This window comes from Dermacentor albipictus, chromosome 7 (assembly GCF_038994185.2).
Source record: "Dermacentor albipictus isolate Rhodes 1998 colony chromosome 7, USDA_Dalb.pri_finalv2, whole genome shotgun sequence".
In the NCBI taxonomy this organism is placed as follows: Eukaryota; Metazoa; Arthropoda; class Arachnida; order Ixodida; family Ixodidae; genus Dermacentor; species Dermacentor albipictus.
Window position 1 is genome coordinate 10,264,665 of NC_091827.1, and position 18,678 is coordinate 10,283,342.

General features: G+C 50.3%; 1 protein-coding gene and 7 non-coding genes across 8 annotated transcripts; 7 read left to right on the top strand and 1 right to left on the bottom strand.

Moving 5' to 3' along the window:
• Positions 1-2,196: 2,196 nt before the first annotated feature.
• Positions 2,197-2,269, top strand: TRNAR-ACG (transfer RNA arginine (anticodon ACG)). Its single transcript has one exon. It is a non-coding gene; the product is annotated as a tRNA-Arg (tRNA).
• A 79-nt stretch (positions 2,270-2,348) lies between these two features.
• TRNAR-ACG (transfer RNA arginine (anticodon ACG)) lies at positions 2,349-2,421 on the top strand. Its single transcript has one exon. It is a non-coding gene; the product is annotated as a tRNA-Arg (tRNA).
• Positions 2,422-2,497: 76 nt separating this feature from the next.
• TRNAR-ACG (transfer RNA arginine (anticodon ACG)) lies at positions 2,498-2,570 on the top strand. Its single transcript has one exon. It is a non-coding gene; the product is annotated as a tRNA-Arg (tRNA).
• Positions 2,571-2,648: 78 nt separating this feature from the next.
• TRNAR-ACG (transfer RNA arginine (anticodon ACG)) lies at positions 2,649-2,721 on the top strand. Its single transcript has one exon. It is a non-coding gene; the product is annotated as a tRNA-Arg (tRNA).
• A 77-nt stretch (positions 2,722-2,798) lies between these two features.
• Positions 2,799-2,871, top strand: TRNAR-ACG (transfer RNA arginine (anticodon ACG)). Its single transcript has one exon. It is a non-coding gene; the product is annotated as a tRNA-Arg (tRNA).
• A 4,950-nt stretch (positions 2,872-7,821) lies between these two features.
• On the top strand, positions 7,822-7,894 carry TRNAR-ACG (transfer RNA arginine (anticodon ACG)). Its single transcript has one exon. It is a non-coding gene; the product is annotated as a tRNA-Arg (tRNA).
• A 77-nt stretch (positions 7,895-7,971) lies between these two features.
• On the top strand, positions 7,972-8,044 carry TRNAR-ACG (transfer RNA arginine (anticodon ACG)). The gene has a single exon. It is a non-coding gene; the product is annotated as a tRNA-Arg (tRNA).
• A 2,241-nt stretch (positions 8,045-10,285) lies between these two features.
• On the bottom strand, positions 10,286-18,345 carry LOC135904350 (serine/threonine-protein phosphatase 2A activator-like). The gene is made up of 3 exons (XM_065434995.2): positions 18,214-18,345; positions 14,106-14,786; positions 10,286-10,772 (listed from the first exon to the last, which is right to left on the bottom strand). The coding sequence occupies exons 2-3, from the start codon at positions 14,624-14,626 to the stop codon at positions 10,349-10,351; spliced, it is 945 nt and encodes a 314-aa protein (XP_065291067.1). The 5' UTR covers positions 14,627-14,786; positions 18,214-18,345; the 3' UTR covers positions 10,286-10,348.
• Between the last annotated feature and the right edge of the window lie 333 nt (positions 18,346-18,678).

An 18,678-nucleotide genomic window follows, 5' to 3' on the forward strand; every position in this document is an offset into this window, starting at 1 on the left:
ATCATTACCACCTTCCTTTGGAAAAACGCACACCATTTTAATCCCGAAGAGCGACCAAATAGACAAACTCAGATTCGTGTCATCCTACAGACCGATTTCACTAACAAACATCGATTATAAAATATTTATGAAGGTTTTATCAAGCAGGCTTCAAGGCGTCATCAAGGAAATAGTCGCAGACCATCAAACTTGTGGCATCAAAGGGCGATCGATTTTTTCAAACATCCATAAGATGCGATGTGTGCTCGAGTGCTGTGACGTCACGGGCGGCGGTGTTGCAGTACTTCAGCTCGACCTAGAGAAAGCGTTCGATTGTGTCGCTCACGTTATTTTGTTTGCCATCTTGGATCATGTTAATGTCGGTTGCATCATCACTGAGGGCGTGGCCTTGGCGTACCAGAACTGTACAACAAGATTAATTGTTAACAAGTCTCTGGGGGCCCCCATTAACATCATGCGTTCAGTGCGCCAAGGCTGCCCCCTCAGCCCACTGTTATTTGCTATCTACGTAGAAGCAATGTGTGCAGCAATTAATGAAAATGACGGAATACGGGGTTTCAGATTGGCAGCGACAGAAGTGAAGTTGCTTGCATATGCAGATGACATCGCAGTGTGCTGCACTGACAAACCGAGTGTAATGGAAACAATATCTGTAGTTAAGCATTTCTGTGCCGTAACGGGTAGCAGAATAAACTGGGGCAAATCGCTAGGGCTGTGGCACGGGGACTGGTTTTCTGCACCCGACTATTTCGCGAACGTGCACTGGGTGAAAACTCCGACAAGGTATCTGGGTGTTCCCCTTGACAGGTACAATAGCAGCGACGAATACTGGAGGAATCAAACCAAAGAACTGAAAGAAAAAGTAGATAAATGGAAAGGTAATAACCTGTCCATGTTTGCAAGAGCGACAGTTTGTAACATGTTTTTTTATTACTAAGTTATATTACGTCTTGCAAACACTGTATTGTTCTAGAGTAAATGTGCAAAGGCTGCACAGAGTGTTTGCGGTTTTCATCTGGGGATCAACATGGGAACGGTGCAGCCGAACAAATTTGTTCAAAAGAGTGAAGGATGGGGGTGTGGGCCTGGCGCACCTTTTTGTTCGTCAAGTTGTAAACCGATTTTTGTTTTTTCGCGATGTGCGCGATCCATTTCTGCGCACCGTATGCCAGCTAAGGTTGAGTAACGCTTTGCCGGCACATGTTGTTAGCACGACAAGCATGACGGGAACGCTGCGTGGATATTTCAAGGAAGTGGTCGACAGTGTACGCTTCCTTTCTGTTCGTTTTACAAATGATTACCTTTGTGAAGTGAAAAGAAAAGCATTGTATAAAGATGTATGCGACATCGTGTTCCCAGTACCCTTATACAGAGCCATATACAGTGGAGGGCCAGGACAAGACGTACTTAAACGAGTAAAACGCATGCAGGTGGCACCAGGTGTAAAGACCTTCTTCTTTAAGCTACACACAGGAACGCTCTCCGTGAAGACGTTTCTGGAGGAAAGGGGTTGTCTCGTACCTTGGGGGTCGCACTGCTTGATATGCAAGAAGCCCGAAAATATAGATCACATTTTCCTACATTGCTGGGCGGCAGTTTTCTTCTGGGACGTCTTAAAGCGTACCCTGAAGAAAGAGCTACCGGTGGACCCCCAAGGCATTAGGTATCTGGCCATTAAAGATGATGACGGGGTTCCCTATGACTTTGTTATGTTGAATGCTCTGCACTGTATATGGCGGGCTCGTATGGCAGGGTACTATTGCGATCCTGACGCTAGGCCAGCTCGTGTTTACTTCAAAGAATCTATGTCGCGATTTATTGAAATGCAGAAAATGGAAGAATGTGTACCGGATTGGCTGTCGAGGCTAGAACCCCTGACAGCCATGAAGGAATTTTAGTTTGACAAAGCCAGTCCAATATGGACAGACGGCTCTATTGTGCGGTTTCTTTCCTTACGCACATTCCCTTGTTGTTTTCTTTTCCTTCAATGTTTGGAATTTGTGATATATAAGTGTGTGCTAACTGTACCGTCTGAGTAATGTCGAAGACCGGCAATAAATAAAAAAAAAGTGTCTGACTACGGATCAGAAGATTCCAGGTTCGAATCCTGGCAGGCTCATATTTCGGTTTCCCTTTTTTTTTCCTGGGCGAGTATGAAAGCATGGGATGTACTCCGCGAGCGTGCATTCCCCATTCGGGCCTGTGGCGCAACGGATAACGCGTCTGACTACGGATCAGAAGATTCCAGGTTCGAATCCTGGCAGGCTCGCATTTCGGTTTCCCTTTTTTTTTTTCCTGGGCGAGTATGAAAGCATAGGATGTACTCCGCGAGCGTGCATTCCCCATTCGGGGCTGTGGCGCAACGGATAACGCGTCTGACTACGGATCAGAAGATTCCAGGTTCGAATCCTGGCAGGCTCGTATTTCGGTTTCCCTTTTTTTTCCTGGGCGAGTATGAAAGCATAGGATGTACTCCGCGAGCGTGCATTCCCCATTCGGGGCTGTGGCGCAACGGATAACGCGTCTGACTACGGATCAGAAGATTCCAGGTTTGAATCCTGGCAGGCTCGTATTTCGGTTTCCCTTTTTTTTTTCCTGGGCGAGTATGAAAGCATCGGATGTACTCCGCGAGCGTGCATTCCCCATTCGGGGCTGTGGCGCAACGGATAACGCGTCTGACTACGGATCAGAAGATTCCAGGTTCGAATCCTGGCAGGCTCGTATTTCGGTTTCCCTTTTTTTTTCCTGGGCGAGTATGAAAGCATGGGATGTACTCCGCGAGCGTGCATTCCCCATTCGGGCCTGTGGCGCAACGGATAACGCGTCTGACTACGGATCAGAAGATTCCAGGTTCGAATCCTGGCAGGCTCGCATTTCGGTTTCCCCCCTTTTTTTTTCCTGGGCGAGTATGAAAGCATGGGATGTACTCCGCGAGCGTGCATTCCCCATTCGGGCCTGTGGCGCAAGATTCTGCTTCCGGCCACCGAGCGTGACGGACGCATGATGACGGGCTCCGTTGGAGCGGCTTCAGCGGCCTTTTCTAGCCGCGGAAACAGGACGATGGAACAGGAGGGCACCTACCAAGTTGTTCTGCCAGGTCTGCCAACAGGTCGTTATGTTTTAAATACAGTTTTTTTGCACGCTGATATTACGGCGCGACCGTACCGGATTGAAGATTTCCGTGACGCATTGGCACCGCATTCGCTTCTTCCGGATGTTATCGCCCTGGGGGCGTATCGCATGAGCCATGTCTGGGCTATCACTTTCAAGGACGCGGACGCGGTGAAGAAGATCTCGAGCATCGGGGAGCTGCGTGTAAAAAACCGGCGCTGCCTGGTGATTGACCCGGCGAACCAGGACGTTCGACTGAAGCTCCACTGGCTTCTACACAATGTGCCTGATGAGGACGTGCGTGTCGCCTTTGCGCCCTATGGGAAAGTTACCGAAGTAGGCCGGGAGCGCTGGCGTGTGCAAGGTATGACAGAGAAGGGATCAACCACCCGGCTTGTCACCCTCAAGTTGAAAGCGGGCGTGAAGTTGGATGACTTGCCCCACCAGCTGAGCGTTGGCGGTGAGTTGGCGCTTGTCGTGGTACCAGGCAGACCCCCGCTGTGCCTTCGGTGTCGCGGTACGGGCCACATCCGCAAGGAATGTCGAGTCCCGCGTTGCGGAATCTGCCGACGCTTCGGGCACGAAGACGACCAGTGTACGCGCACTTACGCGAGCATTACAGGCCCGGGAACCAGCGAGGACTCGTCCGAGATGCTGATGGACGAGGCGGATGCTGAGGAAGCAGCCCGTGTGGGTGGACAACCACAGCGCCAGACTTGGCCATCATTCACGACTCTGGTGAAGCAGAAGGCGGGGCCGTCCGGCGCAACAGATGGTAGTGTACAGGCGCAGCATAAGCCTGAACAGGACGACGACGACAAGGCAAAGGAGGCGGCGAAAGCCGCGGACGCTAAAGAAAGCAGCGTGGAGACCCCCGGCATTGATACCATGGAGACGAACCAGGAAGCGGCGAGCACCATTGCTGGAAAACGTCCGCATGAAGAAAGCGGAGACGTCAAGCTGCAGCCTGGCGGTAGCGGCGATGAGCCTCCGCCGAAGGCAGGGGGACTGAGACGCTCGTCTTTAAAACCGCGGCCGAACATTCCGGCCGACACGCGGAAGGCGGGGAAACCGCCTCCGTAGTAACACAGTGTCCTGGTCGGTGTCAGCGCCGGTTGTGTTGGTTGACCGGTGTCAAGAGGTCCTGGCAGTTGTGAGGAAGGCTACGTCAACCATGAAGGTAGGCACCATGCGGATAGAGGCGTTTCTTCTTCTAAGACATGGCTTTTAATCTTGTTGCTCCACTTCGAGTTGCGACCTTGAACGTCAGAGGTCTGGGAGCAAGAAGGCGACAATACCAGCTTAATCGCCTTCTTCTGGATAACGATATTGATATAATTGCTTTACAAGAGTCGAAAATAGAGAGCCAAGAGCACACTGACCGCATGGTGTCTTCCTTTCAAGCAAACTTTCATGTTTGCGTTTGTCATTCTGTTGGGACGTCGGGTGGGTGCCTTGTATTCATACGTAAGACGTTAAGAGTGAACGTAGAGGCTGTATTTGCATGCCCAAGTGGTCGCCTTTTGATTGCTGATTTCACATTTTCGAATTTTTGTTGGCGAATTGTTTGTGTATATGCTCCTAATGTAGAAAGCGAGCGTAAAATTTTCTTTGAATCCCTTGAGCCATGGTTGAATGGCGACAAGTTTTTGCTTGTACTGGGAGACTTCAACTGTGTGTGCGCCGCAGCTGACAGAGTGAAGTTTAGGCCACTGAGAGACAAGAGCTCTGAAGTTTTGAATACTTTTGTGCATGAGTATGGTCCCGAGGATGTTGGCGATGTGTTTTCCACTGGGACCCACCCAGAATACACGCACTTTCAGCGGGAGAGCCATGCGAGACTAGATAGAATGTATGTATCTGTCGATCTTATGCCGCTATGCTCAAGTTATGACGTTAAACCTGTGCCTTTCAGTGATCATTGCCTCGTGAGCATGACTTTAGGAATGAAGGGCAGGAAATCGCGCTTTAACTGGCACTTATGGAAATTAAACACAAGGCTTTTGGAGGATGAAGGGTTCATTATGCAAGTAAAGACCAAGCTAGACAAACTGCTAGACGCGCAGCCAGCTAGTTTTGCAACTGAATGGGAAGGGTTCAAAGAGTGGGTAAAAATGAAAGCAATAGAAAAGAGCAGCGTGGCTCGCTATAAAGAGAAAGAAAAAGAAAAAGAAATGAACGGGCAACTTGAATGGATGCTGAGCATGGAAAATAGCGCGCCGGGAACTTTCACGAAAGAAATACGGGAAGTGAAATGCCAGCTCGAAAGAATCGACGCCGACAGGTATAGGGCCGCCGTCATACGCGCAAGGTCTGAAAAATTGTGGGCTGGCGAAACGCCGACAAAACGAGCGCTATCAGACGAGAAAAGATACGCTTGCCAGAAAGAAATTAGGAGCATCCGATTTGAAGGCCGCACTTCGGAAGATGCGAGAGACATTCAGTGTGCTATAGCCGAACATTTCACAGAACTTCTTAGCAATAAGCTCGAGACCATAGAAGGCTTCCATGTAGACTTCTTGAGGCTGGTGCCAAGACTAGATGATGAAATTAAGGAACGTCTTGAACTGCCTATAACTTTACAGGAGATAGAAAAAGCAATAGACGACCTAACATCTGGGAAAGTTCCTGGGCCAGATGGGCTAAGTGCGGCCTTTTATAAAACCTTTCGGCTTCCTGTTGCACAGTGCATGCTCCATGTGATAACTGAGGCTCATGAGCGCAAACGGGTTCCATTGTCTTTCAATACGTCCCACATCGTTCTAATTCCCAAGACTGACGATCCGGAAGAACGACTGTTGGTGGGGTCATATCGACCGATTAGTCTCACCAACGTCGACTACAAAGTATTTATGAAGGTTCTAGCAAAAAGACTGCAGTCTGTGATCACGAAATTGGTAGGGTCTCACCAGACGTGTGGAATTAAAGGCCGTAGCATCGCTACAAATATACATGTCGCACGCAACGTATTAGAGTGTGTCGATGCAGTTGGCGGTCAGATAGCAATGATGCAGCTCTATTTGGCGAAAGCCTTTGACCGCGTCTCCCATGAAATCCTTTTTTCCATCCTGGAACACTCCAAACTAGGGGACATTATAGTAGAGGGCGTAAAAATGGCCTACAAGAACTGTACGACCCGCATTATAGTTAATGGCGATCTCACTGACAAACTTGCTGTACGTTCTTCAGTAAGACAGGGATGCCCGCTTTCCCCCTTGCTTTTCGCAGTGTATTTAGAGCCACTATGCCTGGCAATTATCAACTCTGACCGAATTTCAGGTTACAGACTGCAGTCATCACACGTGAAAGTACTCGCGTATGCTGACGATATAGCGATGTTTTGCGCTGATAGACAGAGCATCTGTGAAGCGACAATTGTGATTGAAAAATTCTGCGCTCAGACTGGAAGTCAGATCAATTGGGGAAAAAGCTCCGGTTTTTGGCATGGCGAATGGGACGTAACATCGGGTTGTTTTTCTCGGCTTCGATGGTCCACCTTGCCAACGCGGTATCTAGGAGTACCTCTGGATTGTTATCGGGATCCCAGCTCGTACTGGAAAGAAGAAACTTCGAGAATAAAAGAGAAAGCGGTCGCGTGGCAAGGAAGACAGCTATCAATGTTTTCCCGTGCCTCTATCTGTAATGTCTTTTTAATTTCGAAGCTCTGGTATGTCATGAATGTGCTGTGTGCGACCCGAACAGCTATTCAAAAAATGCATCGTGTTTTTGCTGTTTTTATTTGGGCGTCTAACTGGGAAAGAACCAGCCGAACTAACCTGTTTGTTTCCGTTAAAAGCGGAGGCCTTGGCCTGGCGCATCTTTTTTTGCGTCAAGTGGTCTCGCGATTTATGTTTTTGCGTGATCAAAGTGATCCCTTTCTAAGATCTGTTATGCAAGTGCGCCTACAGAGACTGCTCCCTGGAAGGATAGTCGCCTGTGATAACATGTGTGGTGCTGTGACAGGATACTTGCGCGAGGTTGTACTTTCGTGCAAGATGTTGGAAGTACGTTTCAGCCCTGAATACCTATGTAATGTCAATAAGAAAAAGCTGTACAAAGCGTTGGTTGACGTGATGTTGCCGGTACCCATTTATCGGACACCTTACTTTGGAGGCCCAGGGCAAGATATTTTAAAAAGAGTTAAGAACATGCCCGTTAGACCTGTGGTCAAAACTTTTTTTTTTAAACTGCATTCCGGTACGCTGCCTGTTAAAACCTGGCTGCATGATAAGGGTCTTTTCGTGCCATGGACAACAAACTGCTTGTTATGCAGGAAGCCCGAGACAGTGGAACATGTTTTCCTAGAATGTTGGGATCCAATTTTTTATTGGGATGTCCTTCAGAGGACGATTAAAAAGGAACTACCTTTAAGTCCTTACGGCATCCGGTACTTATCAGTTGAAAGTGAAGAAGTACCCTACGATTTAATTATGCTTCTTGGCCTCCACAGTTTGTGGAAAACGCGAATGCAGGTGCGACATGCAGACATAAATACAAGATCCACACGTGAAAACTTCATCGAAAGTGTTGTTTATCTTCGCGAATGTTTCAGGGCTCAGACTGATCCACCAGAGTGGATATCACTGTTTGATGATTTGTCACAAATGAAAAGTTTTTAGCACCACTCGCGTCAGTCCAAGTGTGGCTGAAGTGTTTTATCATGTTACTTTGTGTTATGCGTCCAAAAACGGCAATAAAGAAAAAAAAATCGGGCCTGTGGCGCAACGGATAACGCGTCTGACTACGGATCAGAAGATTCCAGGTTCGAATCCTGGCAGGCTCGTATTTCGGTTTCCCTTTTTTTTTCCTGGGCGTGTATGAAAGCATGGGATGTACTCCGCGAGCGTGCATTCCCCATTCGGGCCTGTGGCGCAACGGATAACGCGTCTGACTACGGATCAGAAGATTCCAGGTTCGAATCCTGGCAGGCTCGCATTTCGGTTTCCCCCCCTTTTTTTTTCCTGGGCGAGTATGAAAGCATGGAATGAAACTTGTCATGTTTGATGACTGGGCGTGTTGGTATAGCATGTTAGAGGTTGGATTGCGCAACATTTTGACGAGACACACTGTAGAGACAAGCTCGCCGACAATACTGGCAGGCTCGTTTTTCGATTTCTTTTTTTTTTCCTGGGAGAGAATGAAAGTATGGGCTATACTCCGGGAGGCTTTATCCACCATCGGGGCCTGTGGCCCAACAGATAGTGCGTCTCTCTGTCGGTCTTTCTGTCAATGGATACGAACAAATCCTGAAATACGAGTCATAATAAGCCGCGTTTACATGAATACGACAACTGGCGCATCGCATCGCATCACATCAACTTTCTAGCGCATCGCATCCATGTAAACGGGCCTAATGCGCTAGGAAATCGCGTCACATTAATGCGCCAGACCGACGAGTAATTCGAGGTTGGAATGCGCAACAGTTTGACGATACACACAGAAGAGACACACACCACAGAGCGCTCATGTTACTGAGTTACTCATGTTACTGCCGAGCGTTTCGGTGAAGAAATGCAACAATTCTGTATACCATGAACGATACTCGTCGTGAGCAAACCTGATTTAGCGGATTAAAATCGCGGTAATTATTGTAGAAGTCATATATAGCTGGTGTTTGTGACATACTTGTTGCACCACTGCAGGTATGTTATCATGACTGGATTCTTATATGCTATGTTTTTGCGGTTTTCGATCCGCGCATGAAAAACCTGCAGTGTGCTGGTCGGCACTCCTTCGGCTGGCGCTGTGGCGTTGCCTTTGAGAACTGTATTGCCGTCTAAGAAATAAGCTCCTTGAATAAATTTTCGCGAACGGAGACGTCGTAAAAGTATATTTCAGACGACCGCCATAAGTATACAGGCAGAGGGAACGAGAGCGAACAAACGAAAACACTGCAGAAGGCGCCCGGACACCGCCCGAACTGCAGCAGACGACAGGCGCGAGTCCGTACCCTGACGTTACGCGAGCGGCGCTCGCAGCGCCCCTGTAGTTGGTTCACGGGGCTAATAGCACCCATAAGGTCCCTCTAAGCAACCATGCGCTTGCGCGTCACCCACGTTCACCAAGTGAATCGGTGAAACGTCACTCATTTTTTAGAGCGTACCTCTTTTTTTGCAGCGAGCATCGTCGTCGGCGGCGTAACCCAGCGAACGAGCACAACAGCAAAAGATGAAAGACCGAACGCGGAGCGGCAGATGAAAGACGCGAACCGCAAACGGCGGAGACCAGTGAGAGCGGCGCCTTCAATGACGTGCACGCGTGAGGCTGATTTCATGCGGACATACCCGACCGCTCGATGCGTATTCGTATATGGTATCAGCCGGACCGCTAGTTCCGTAGTATCGTCTGCTCGCGTCAGCTCTCGCTCGCGGTTATTTTGTTTTGCTTGGTTTGGTCTCGTTCGACTTGTTTCGATTTCCATCGCTTGCGATTCTTTCGTCAACGGCTTGTATGCGCGACGCGAATCGTGTAGTACTTTCTGGAAGCCAAGTAAGTGGCACCAGCGATTGCACTGGAACCTTCAACGAGTCATGTATAAAAGACGGCGAGCCTGACCAGCAGGTCGGATTTTCGACGATTGCCGACTCTGCTACACGTCTCTCTCAAATTATTTGCCTCGATATATCGCGAAATCAAAAACACGTATAGAGCTGCGCTCAACTTTCGCATTGGGGAGCATCGTAATCGTTGTTGAATTTTCCCTTTCTTCCTGGTCGTACGGCACGTACGGCAAGCCCGTTTCACTTTCTAAGATACCTCGAAAGAATCTGTTGGAGCCTCGCTAACGTGCCTCAGAAACGGCCTGTGCCAACGTGACTTACCGGGCAAAGCAGACATAAACGCACGCGGCAATATCCTAGGAATGTGTCGAATACGTCCTGTAGACGTCCCTCACACGACCGTTTGGCCGCATTTTGTGGACATCGTAGGGACATACGCAGTGGCGTAGCTAGGTCGTCTGGCACCCGGGGCCATGCCTAGCGTGCTCACTGCACGACGTCAACAAATTTTGATTCGTGTCATGGGGTCACAATAATGTCGATGCTACAAAGTCCGCCGTTCCGAGACGACGTTATTACAAAGTTAAAACAGTTTGCTTCACAACATTTAATAATCGCGAACTGCGATCCTTTTAACGTTCCAAAAATCGTGTCGTAAGCGCTTTTACAACGAATGTATGTATGAGCATACTGCTTTAATAAATACGATATCGCGCGATAATCAAGAGGACAGTCTCTTATTTCGTCGGGTCCAGCTTCCGGTGGGGGCAGAACGGAAGCAGTCTTCCGAACACCGCGTGCTGGACCACCGGAAACTTGCCCAGGACCTCGGCCTTGTACATCTTGATGAGGCCCGCGTTGATCTTGGCCCAGCTGGGGATGGCGCTGATGTTCCACAGCTGGTTGGAGTGCTCGTGGAAGGGGCCGCTCTTCATCTTGCAGATGAACTCGATGCAGCCCATGAACATGTAGTCGCGCGAGCAGCTCTGCGCGAACCCTGGTGTCGGGAAGGACTTGGGCTGTATCGCGTGCTGGCCGACCAGCTGAGCGCTGCCCCAGATGAACGGCAGGAACTGGTAGTCGTCGAGGCTCCAGGCGCCGTGGCTGCCGGCGGGCTCCATGCGGTACTCCAGCTGGAGGTGACGCACCAACTCCAGGTACCTGGGCGAAAACGTAATTCCAAGAGGCGACTCAAGGGCGGTTGACGCATCGAAGACGGAGAATGTCTTTCGGGGCGCATTGGTGTGTGCATGCGGTTTGTCGTTCCACGTTTGTTGTTCGGGGAGGAAGAGACGCTCTCCCAGAACACCTGTCTTTTCTTTCATTCGATAGCAACCGCTGTTGAGTCATCCTATACTTCACCTACGCCACTTTATCCTGCTTTAGTGCCATCTATACTCTTACGCAGAGCCTTTTACTTATCCGTTACTTTACATTCTCTTTAGAATGCACCTTCGGAATCGGCTCGCATTTGTAGACTTAATTCACTATCTTCGTGATCGGCCCACGCTTTTCCTTGAGTAAAACCACGCTTCCGGTTCCGGTTTCAGGAGCGCGCAATTTGAACTTTGAATTCGTTTCGGACATTTCTTTTTTCGCTGATTATGCATTATGATCTGTACAAAGCTCTATGCTAACCTTGGTGTGTCTTTTTTTCGTTCCAAGCGTCGTTTTGACGCCCTCTTGTCCAAAGTGCACTAGAAAGCCTCAAACCGGCTGATTTATCAGACGAAAGCGGTTAGATACCCAGATCCCACGAACCCCGAATGGATCTGACTTAGCCAAAGAAGACGTTGACTTCTCTCCCCCATCTGCTCCCCCGAAAGAAATAAAACGCATACCTGTAATACATATTTGCTCTGAAACCATCTAGTACGTGTTACGACAACAGTAGACTGCCACAGGCGACACCGCGACACTTTCACAAGACCACTACCACGGAGCACCCAATTACTATTACTTTGCGAGGCTGGCACACCATTGTCCTCACGACCGCTATAGACCGTTTCATCGGGCGAGGAGGATAGGGCGCACGGAGAGTCTTTCCTCCTCTCTGGCTTGGGCGATCCGGCGCGGCGCAGCTTGAAAGTATTGCTGTCGCGTGCTGCGGAACGATTTCTTGATGTTTTAGATCGTACTCTGTGAAATTTACGCCGTGTCCGTTCATATAGGATCGTCAGGGAAGCCTTTCGGTGCATCGGTAACTACAATAGGCGGAAATATCTTTTGGGGGCGCGAAAATGTGACGCGTTTTATCAGCCGGGGTGTACGCACATTATCAGTCGCGGTGTGTGTATGTGTTGTGAACTATTTTGCTTATATCGGTTTTAACTCAGCAAAGAAAACCGGTGTCTTTTAATTAGCAGCATGAAATGGTAAATCTGCTCAATGTCTGATCGCTTGGCGTAGGGAGTAAAACATAAAGCATAAGAGCGCATGTGCACGGCCAACCTAAGGCAAGCACGAAACATCTAAGCGGCAGGCGCAATCAAATATTTGTGATGCACCGGCATCGTTCTCGCGCATTTCAAGTCTAGTAGGCTTGAAATTACCATATGTCTACGCTAGCCTTCCTGCATGAGGCCGATGGCGCTGCTCAACACAGCGATCACTGCGGTTGGTGATCCAGCACGGTACATATGTAAGCTGTGCGCTTCGGCATTGCCTTTTTGGCCATGCATACAGCCATAATATATGAGGGATCGCATAAAAAGAATGCGATGCCTATTTTTGAGGACAAAAGTTCCGTAATACGTGTGAGTGCGTCGTATAGAGAACGGAACGAACACAACCGAAAAAGAAATTCGGTTATCATCCTCTTTCTAGAAAACGCAAGAGAAAACGGGCTAACACCGCAACAGGGCCTCGCATAGTCACGCCGTACAACGTTTATAAATATATAACCGCTGATGCGGTATGCTTGGGCCAAGCGGTATATAGAACAAAGATATATGTAATCCAGCACCTACCACTGCTTAGGACGCTCGCGCAGTTTGTAAACAGTCCCTTTGCTGGACAAGCGTAATTCAGACTGTAAGGTATGCTGCTATCACTTGTCAAAACTATTTTATTCAGGGTTGGAAACCTCACCCATCGAACCAAGTAGTCACGCAATGTAACCTGCAGCAAACAGTTTGAACGCTTGTCAAAGTATAACATCACAGCTCCTATCGTAGCAGAACGGTACCCACGCTCACGCTGTTACGATCGTCGCGTATGTTTCATGGCTCCTAAACCGCAGCTTAGAAATAGAGGATGATACTGCAATAAGGTCACATTAGTGACTGGGACATTCAGAAATACACAATTCATCTCCGAGGCTGATTGTAAACTCGAATATGCGCGCACACATCGCGGTGCGTCTTCCGTCCACCTCAACGCCTGCAGAAATTCCGGCCATGACGCCTTAAACCACTTCAGCACGTCTCACAGAACAGTTTACCACGTAGAAGACGCACGTCATACTAAACAGGCCGCACGACGGCGAAAACAAACGCCAGAACCTGCCGCCGAGCGTATACCTGCCATGCAAAAAACCTCTTTCACCCAAGCCAGTATGGCGCTGCTCATAGGCGGCGCCACTGCACTCACAATATGGCGGCGCCTACAAAAAAAAACGGTCTATAGGCGTTTACAGCGCCGCTACATCGGCGGTGTCATCTCTGAACACGTCAGCGTCCTGTCAATAGTTCCTAAGAAAATTAGGAAAAGAGGAACAGATAACGCGACACAAAGCGCAAGGAGCGATTCCGCCTAGCGGAACAGCCTAGCCGAGGACACTGGCACTTGGGGCGCACGTGCGTAAACTCGACTCTTTCGCCGATGCGTTCTGTCATCGGCGCTGATCGGCTCTCCGGTATGGCGATAATATTAAAAAAAAATTGCATGCCAGTCGCGTGCAATAAGATCTGCAACACGGTGCCCATAATTTAAGGGGCCTCAAGACTAATTACCGAAAACTGCGCACTGGTACTTGTAGAGGTCGCCACAGTTCAGCCCCATTTGTTAGGCTGCCACCAAATTGTGGCGCCCCCTGTGACGTGTGTGTGTGTGTGTGTGTGTGTGTGTGTGTGTGTGTGTGTGTGTGTGTGTGTGTGTGTGTGTGTGTGTGTGTGTGTGTGTGTGTGTGTGTGTGTGTGTGTGTGTGTGTGTGTGTGTGTGTGTGTGTGTGTGTGTGTGTGTGTGTGTGTGTGTGTGTGTGTGTGTGTGTGTGTGTGTGTGTGTGTGTGTGTGTGTGTGTGTGTGTGTGTGTGTGTGTGTGTGTGTGTGTGTGTGTGTGTGTTCGGGGGGGCATTCCCTTTTCGTCCAAGCAAGTGGCCGCACGTTTCGGTCCGTCCCTGCGTGCTCGTGCCCTAACCACGCGACAGTACTTATGAAACCCAAATCTGCACACTGGTACTTATGAAACTCATTTTTCGTATGCTGAATCATGAGGAACGTTGGAAGTCACCTCCCCCCCCCTTACACACACACACGTAAGGCAGTTACACCAACCTTTGGAATACGGCCAGGACTACGGCGTCAGAATCCTCTTCCACCCAGGCCCCGATCTTGAACAGGCAGCACAGGAACATGGCGAAGCTCATCTCGTGGCCCGTGCCGTAGTCGATGCGCGTCGAGTTGCCGAAGCTGTCGTCGAAGTAAGGCACGAGCTCCACCAGGGCCGGCCGGCACCTGGCCGGCAGCGCGTCGCCCAGCAGCCGTCGACTCTCGTCGTTCACCTTGCCCAGCCACGTCCGGAAGGCCGTGTTGCCGAACCGCTGCGGCTGGCTGACGGGCGGCGTCTCCCGCACCCAGCTGTCCAGCGTGTCCAGCACGGACAGCAGGGCCGAGGTGACCTCGGAGACGTGGAAGGCGTCGGTGAGCTTCTTGCCCTTGACGCGCTCGTTGAGGGCGAGAACGAAGCCGACGTACTCGCCGTACGCTTCGCTCTCGGTCCAGCGCTTCATGTCGCCGGGCGACAGGACTTGCCGCTTGGGCTCCACGTACTCCGGCTCCTCGTCGCTGTCTGACATAGCGGCGCGGTCGATTGACGACGTGCCTGCTAAACGGGCGCCTAAAGTGTCGTTGCTGTTGATTCGAAGTGTTCCAGGCACAGAAGTCTTCTAGGCGCGTGGCAATTATGGTGGCGATGGTGATGATGTTGATCGTAGCGGTGGTGATGCAGGCGCCACCCTTTGAAGCAGACGATCGCACGAGAGAGCACCGGGTCAAAGAAGAGAAAGACAAACAAACAGGAAGAAGAACAGACGAAGAAAAGATTAGTATGCTTATTAATGTAATTTAATTTTCCAACATGGATACAAAATATAGAAAACTAAAGCAAGGAGCAGGCGGGCAACAGCCACCAGAAGGGACACAGCGCCTGCCTACGTTCGCTTCTTTGTGGGCTTCAGGAAGCGGACGACGTAAAGTAGAAATAGAAGGCAGCAAGGAAAGAGGAAATAAAGAATAAGAAGACATAAACAAATCCAAATTAATACAGTGACAAAGAATATAGCGTATGGCAGTAGGAATAGAAAAAAAGACCACTGCGTGTGGTGCTATTAAAAGAATGCTAATACCATCCGGGCTGTCGTCACTCAAAGAAATAATAACCGGCAGATGCCATGCATATTTGGAAATCGGTTATAGGCCATGCTTCTTTTTTTACAGCGAAGGTGTCAAGGGTTACTGTCCCCACTATAGTGTCCGCGTGTAGAAAAAAAAAATCCCGAAGATAGTGCAATGCCGGGCCGACCCGCGGCGGAGGTGAAGCATGCGTTAAACACTTTCCATACGTGAGCCGATCCCAAAGGTAGTGCAATGCCGGGCCGACCCGCGGCGGACGTGCAGTTCGTCATGAAGGGGTCCACATAGACAGCTTCGCTGGTTAATCCCTCTTCACAGAATGGAAGGGCACATATTTTTTTCTGTCTTTTTTATGTTTACAGAAATCTAGTCACTTCTTCACTTGTGTGTAGTTCAATGCTGCTCGCTCAATCTGCCTGACTCTTGGGCAATCCGTGTGAGTGGGTATGTGCCATAGACATCACCGTCATCATCCTCCCTCAATGCACGCTCCCCTCCCCCCACCCCCGTTCCTATTTTGTTCCATTTACTTGCTTATTCGCGCTTGGCTGCTTTTGATGACTACTTCTTCACGTTCCTCCAGCCGACTTCTTCATTACTGCATCTTGTTCTGCTTGTATACTGGGACATCTACCCAGTGGCACGCACCGATTCCACAGGAACTTTTTTTAAAGGGCCCCTCACCAGGCCACATAGCAAATGTTCATTATACGCTGGAAATTGTTACGTGCCCTCTAGGGAGCGTTCTACCGCAAGAATTTCGCCAAATTGGTTCATTAATAGCCGAGATAGGAATGTTTCAGTGCCGCTAACCCATGATTTCAGGAGGCGAGCGTCACCGCCAACACTGGCACTTTCTAAAACCCCTTAAACTTCGTACAGTAGTGCCACGCGTTGAAGAATTCCGCCTCCTCCTTGCGCGCCCTGGCTGAGGCCGACGCCGCGTCGCTATTGGCCTAATAGCATCACGTGGGCCCTCGCGCCGTGCATCATCGCCATTTTTGCTCAAAAAACGTCTACGAAGTGGCGAGGAGCGCATGTTGGCACCGTTGCTAGGAGCGAGGAGCGCATGTTGGCGCCGTTGTTGGCGCCTAACAGTGTAGGCGGCGCCACGGTCGAGAGAAGCAGATTCTTGATGATGGGTAGGAAAGGTTGGGTGGGGTAAAGTAAAACCCCTCAATCTCCCAAAGTAGCGCCATTCACTTCCCTCCTCCTCCGCTCGGCGCGGCCTCGACGGTGGCGCCGCTGGTGGTGGGCCTGCCGTAGCAGACGACGGCTAACACGCTACGGGAGGAAATCCGCGGAAAAGTTCTTTCGAGTCCTGCGGAGCAGTTTTTTCAATCTAGATCTTGCTTTGTCAGTCGGTAACTGGCCTTAAGAATGTCGTGTCGGATTTGCGGAAGAAATAGAGAAAAGCACCATTATTCAAGGCGTATTTAAGGCGTAAAGCGCGCGCACGTTGAAAGTTCGTGTTGCTGAAACACGACACAAGCACGCGGTGTGCTCAGACACGCGAGTAATTACCAGAGTTTCAGGTTTTGACAGCGCGAAAGTATGTGCACGTGGTTTCGTAGGTTAATTTACGTACCTGCAGGATGCTTTTGTTCGGCCGGCGCGTGAGAGATTCCGACTGTCTGCGGTCAGCAATGCCTGGCAGCAGGGCCGTTTCTGTTCCGCGCCTTTTACAGATGTACGTAGCTCATGCACAGGTTGTGGTGGCCATGAGCAACGTTTTCACACATAGGCGGTATAGATAATTTTAACAACGTACCAGCATATGAAATCGTTATTTATTTATTACAGTGCAAATGGTTAGAATTTGATAGAAAAGAAAGAAGGAACTTGATGGGACAACTGGAAAGAGGTTCAGAAAATAATTATCCCCCTCACTCATTGGCACCAGCAACACTTTTGTTGAAGTGCTAATTTTATCTCTGTATACTACGTGCGTCTGTATTCTTTTGCGTTGTAAGTTTTCACAAGGAAGCAGTGTTGCGTTAACTGGAACAGTCAAGGCACACAAGACAGAAGAAAAGTTGATTCTTGGGTTTTACATCCCAACACCACGATCTCATAAGGCACGCCATAATGGGGGCTCTGGATTAATTTTTTTTTGCAGCTGGGGTTCTTTAACGCACCCCCAATGCACTGGACACGGGCCCGTTTTGACACGGGCGTCAAAAGAAGAGGTTGGAGGAGCCGTGTCACTTCACAAAGCCGCGCGTTCTTTGCCACTTGCTCGAAGTCAGCCCGCCCGATCTTGTGAATCCACACTTTTCTTCGTTTTGCGTTGCGCCCGGCGGATGGTAAAACAAAAAGCTTTTTGCCGTCACTGGGTCTGTTGTGGCAACCGTAGGCGCAGCAGCACGGCATCGCAATTAAGCACTCGGCCCTAACACATTGTATAAAACTACCGCGCTCCTTCAAACCGCCTGCCGTACTTCGACGCGCAGGCCCAACAATGGGGGTCGCAGGCCCAAGATTGGGGGTCGCAGCGCGCTGGAAAGAAAAGATATACAAAAGCGCGGCGCCTGCTCTGCGCCGGAAAGAAAAAAATATACAAAAGCGCGGGGCCCGCTTTCACGTGACACAGATTGGCCAATGGGGGAGCGGAGGAGGCTGGGGTGACAGGAGGAGTGGAGGAGGAAGCGCCTGGGTGAGCGGGGTGGCGGAAAGATCTAAGAATGGCGCTACTTTTGGAAAATTGAGGGGCTTTAGGGTAAAGTGCAGCGCAGTAACTGTCTCTCAGCAGAGGACACCTCAACCGCGCTGCACAGGGGGTAGGGAATAAAAGTAGAGGGAGAGAAAGAGCACCAGGAACAGCAGCACGCCGCGGAAATGTGATGGAGCTGAAGGCGGTCGGTGAGGCCGACAGCCTCGGCGAATGTCAGGAGCGCACGTAGTAGTGTCCTGTGTCGTGAAGGGCAGCGCGAACGGTGCAGGAGTTCAGTCACGGTGTCGCACGGCAGGCCGTGCCCACGGTAAACACGGGCAAGGGACGCGCGCGCGAGCGAGAAGTTGGGGCACTCACATAGCAGGTGCTGGAGTGTCTCGATCGCGCCGCAGTCGCCGCAAAGGGGAGACGGGGCTCCACGCAGTCTATGCCGCCGCTCGGCGAGCCACACAGAACCGGTCCGAAGGGCGAGGAGGAAGGCGCGCTCGCGCCTATTGAATCCGGTCTGCGGGAGATGGCGCGATGGGCGCCCCTGCGCTAAAGCCCCTCAATTTTCCAAAAGTAGCGCCATTCTTAGATCTTTCCGCCACCCCGCTCACCCAGGCGCTTCCTCCTCCACTCCTCCTGTCGCCCCAGCCTCCTCCGCTCCCCCATTGGCCAATCTGTGTCACGTGAAAGCGGGCCCCGCGCTTTTGTATATTTTTTTCTTTCCGGCGCAGAGCAGGCGCCGCGCTTTTGTATATCTTTTCTTTCCAGCGCGCTGCGACCCCCAATCTTGGGCCTGCGACCCCCATTTTTGGGCCTCCGCGACGAAGTACGGCA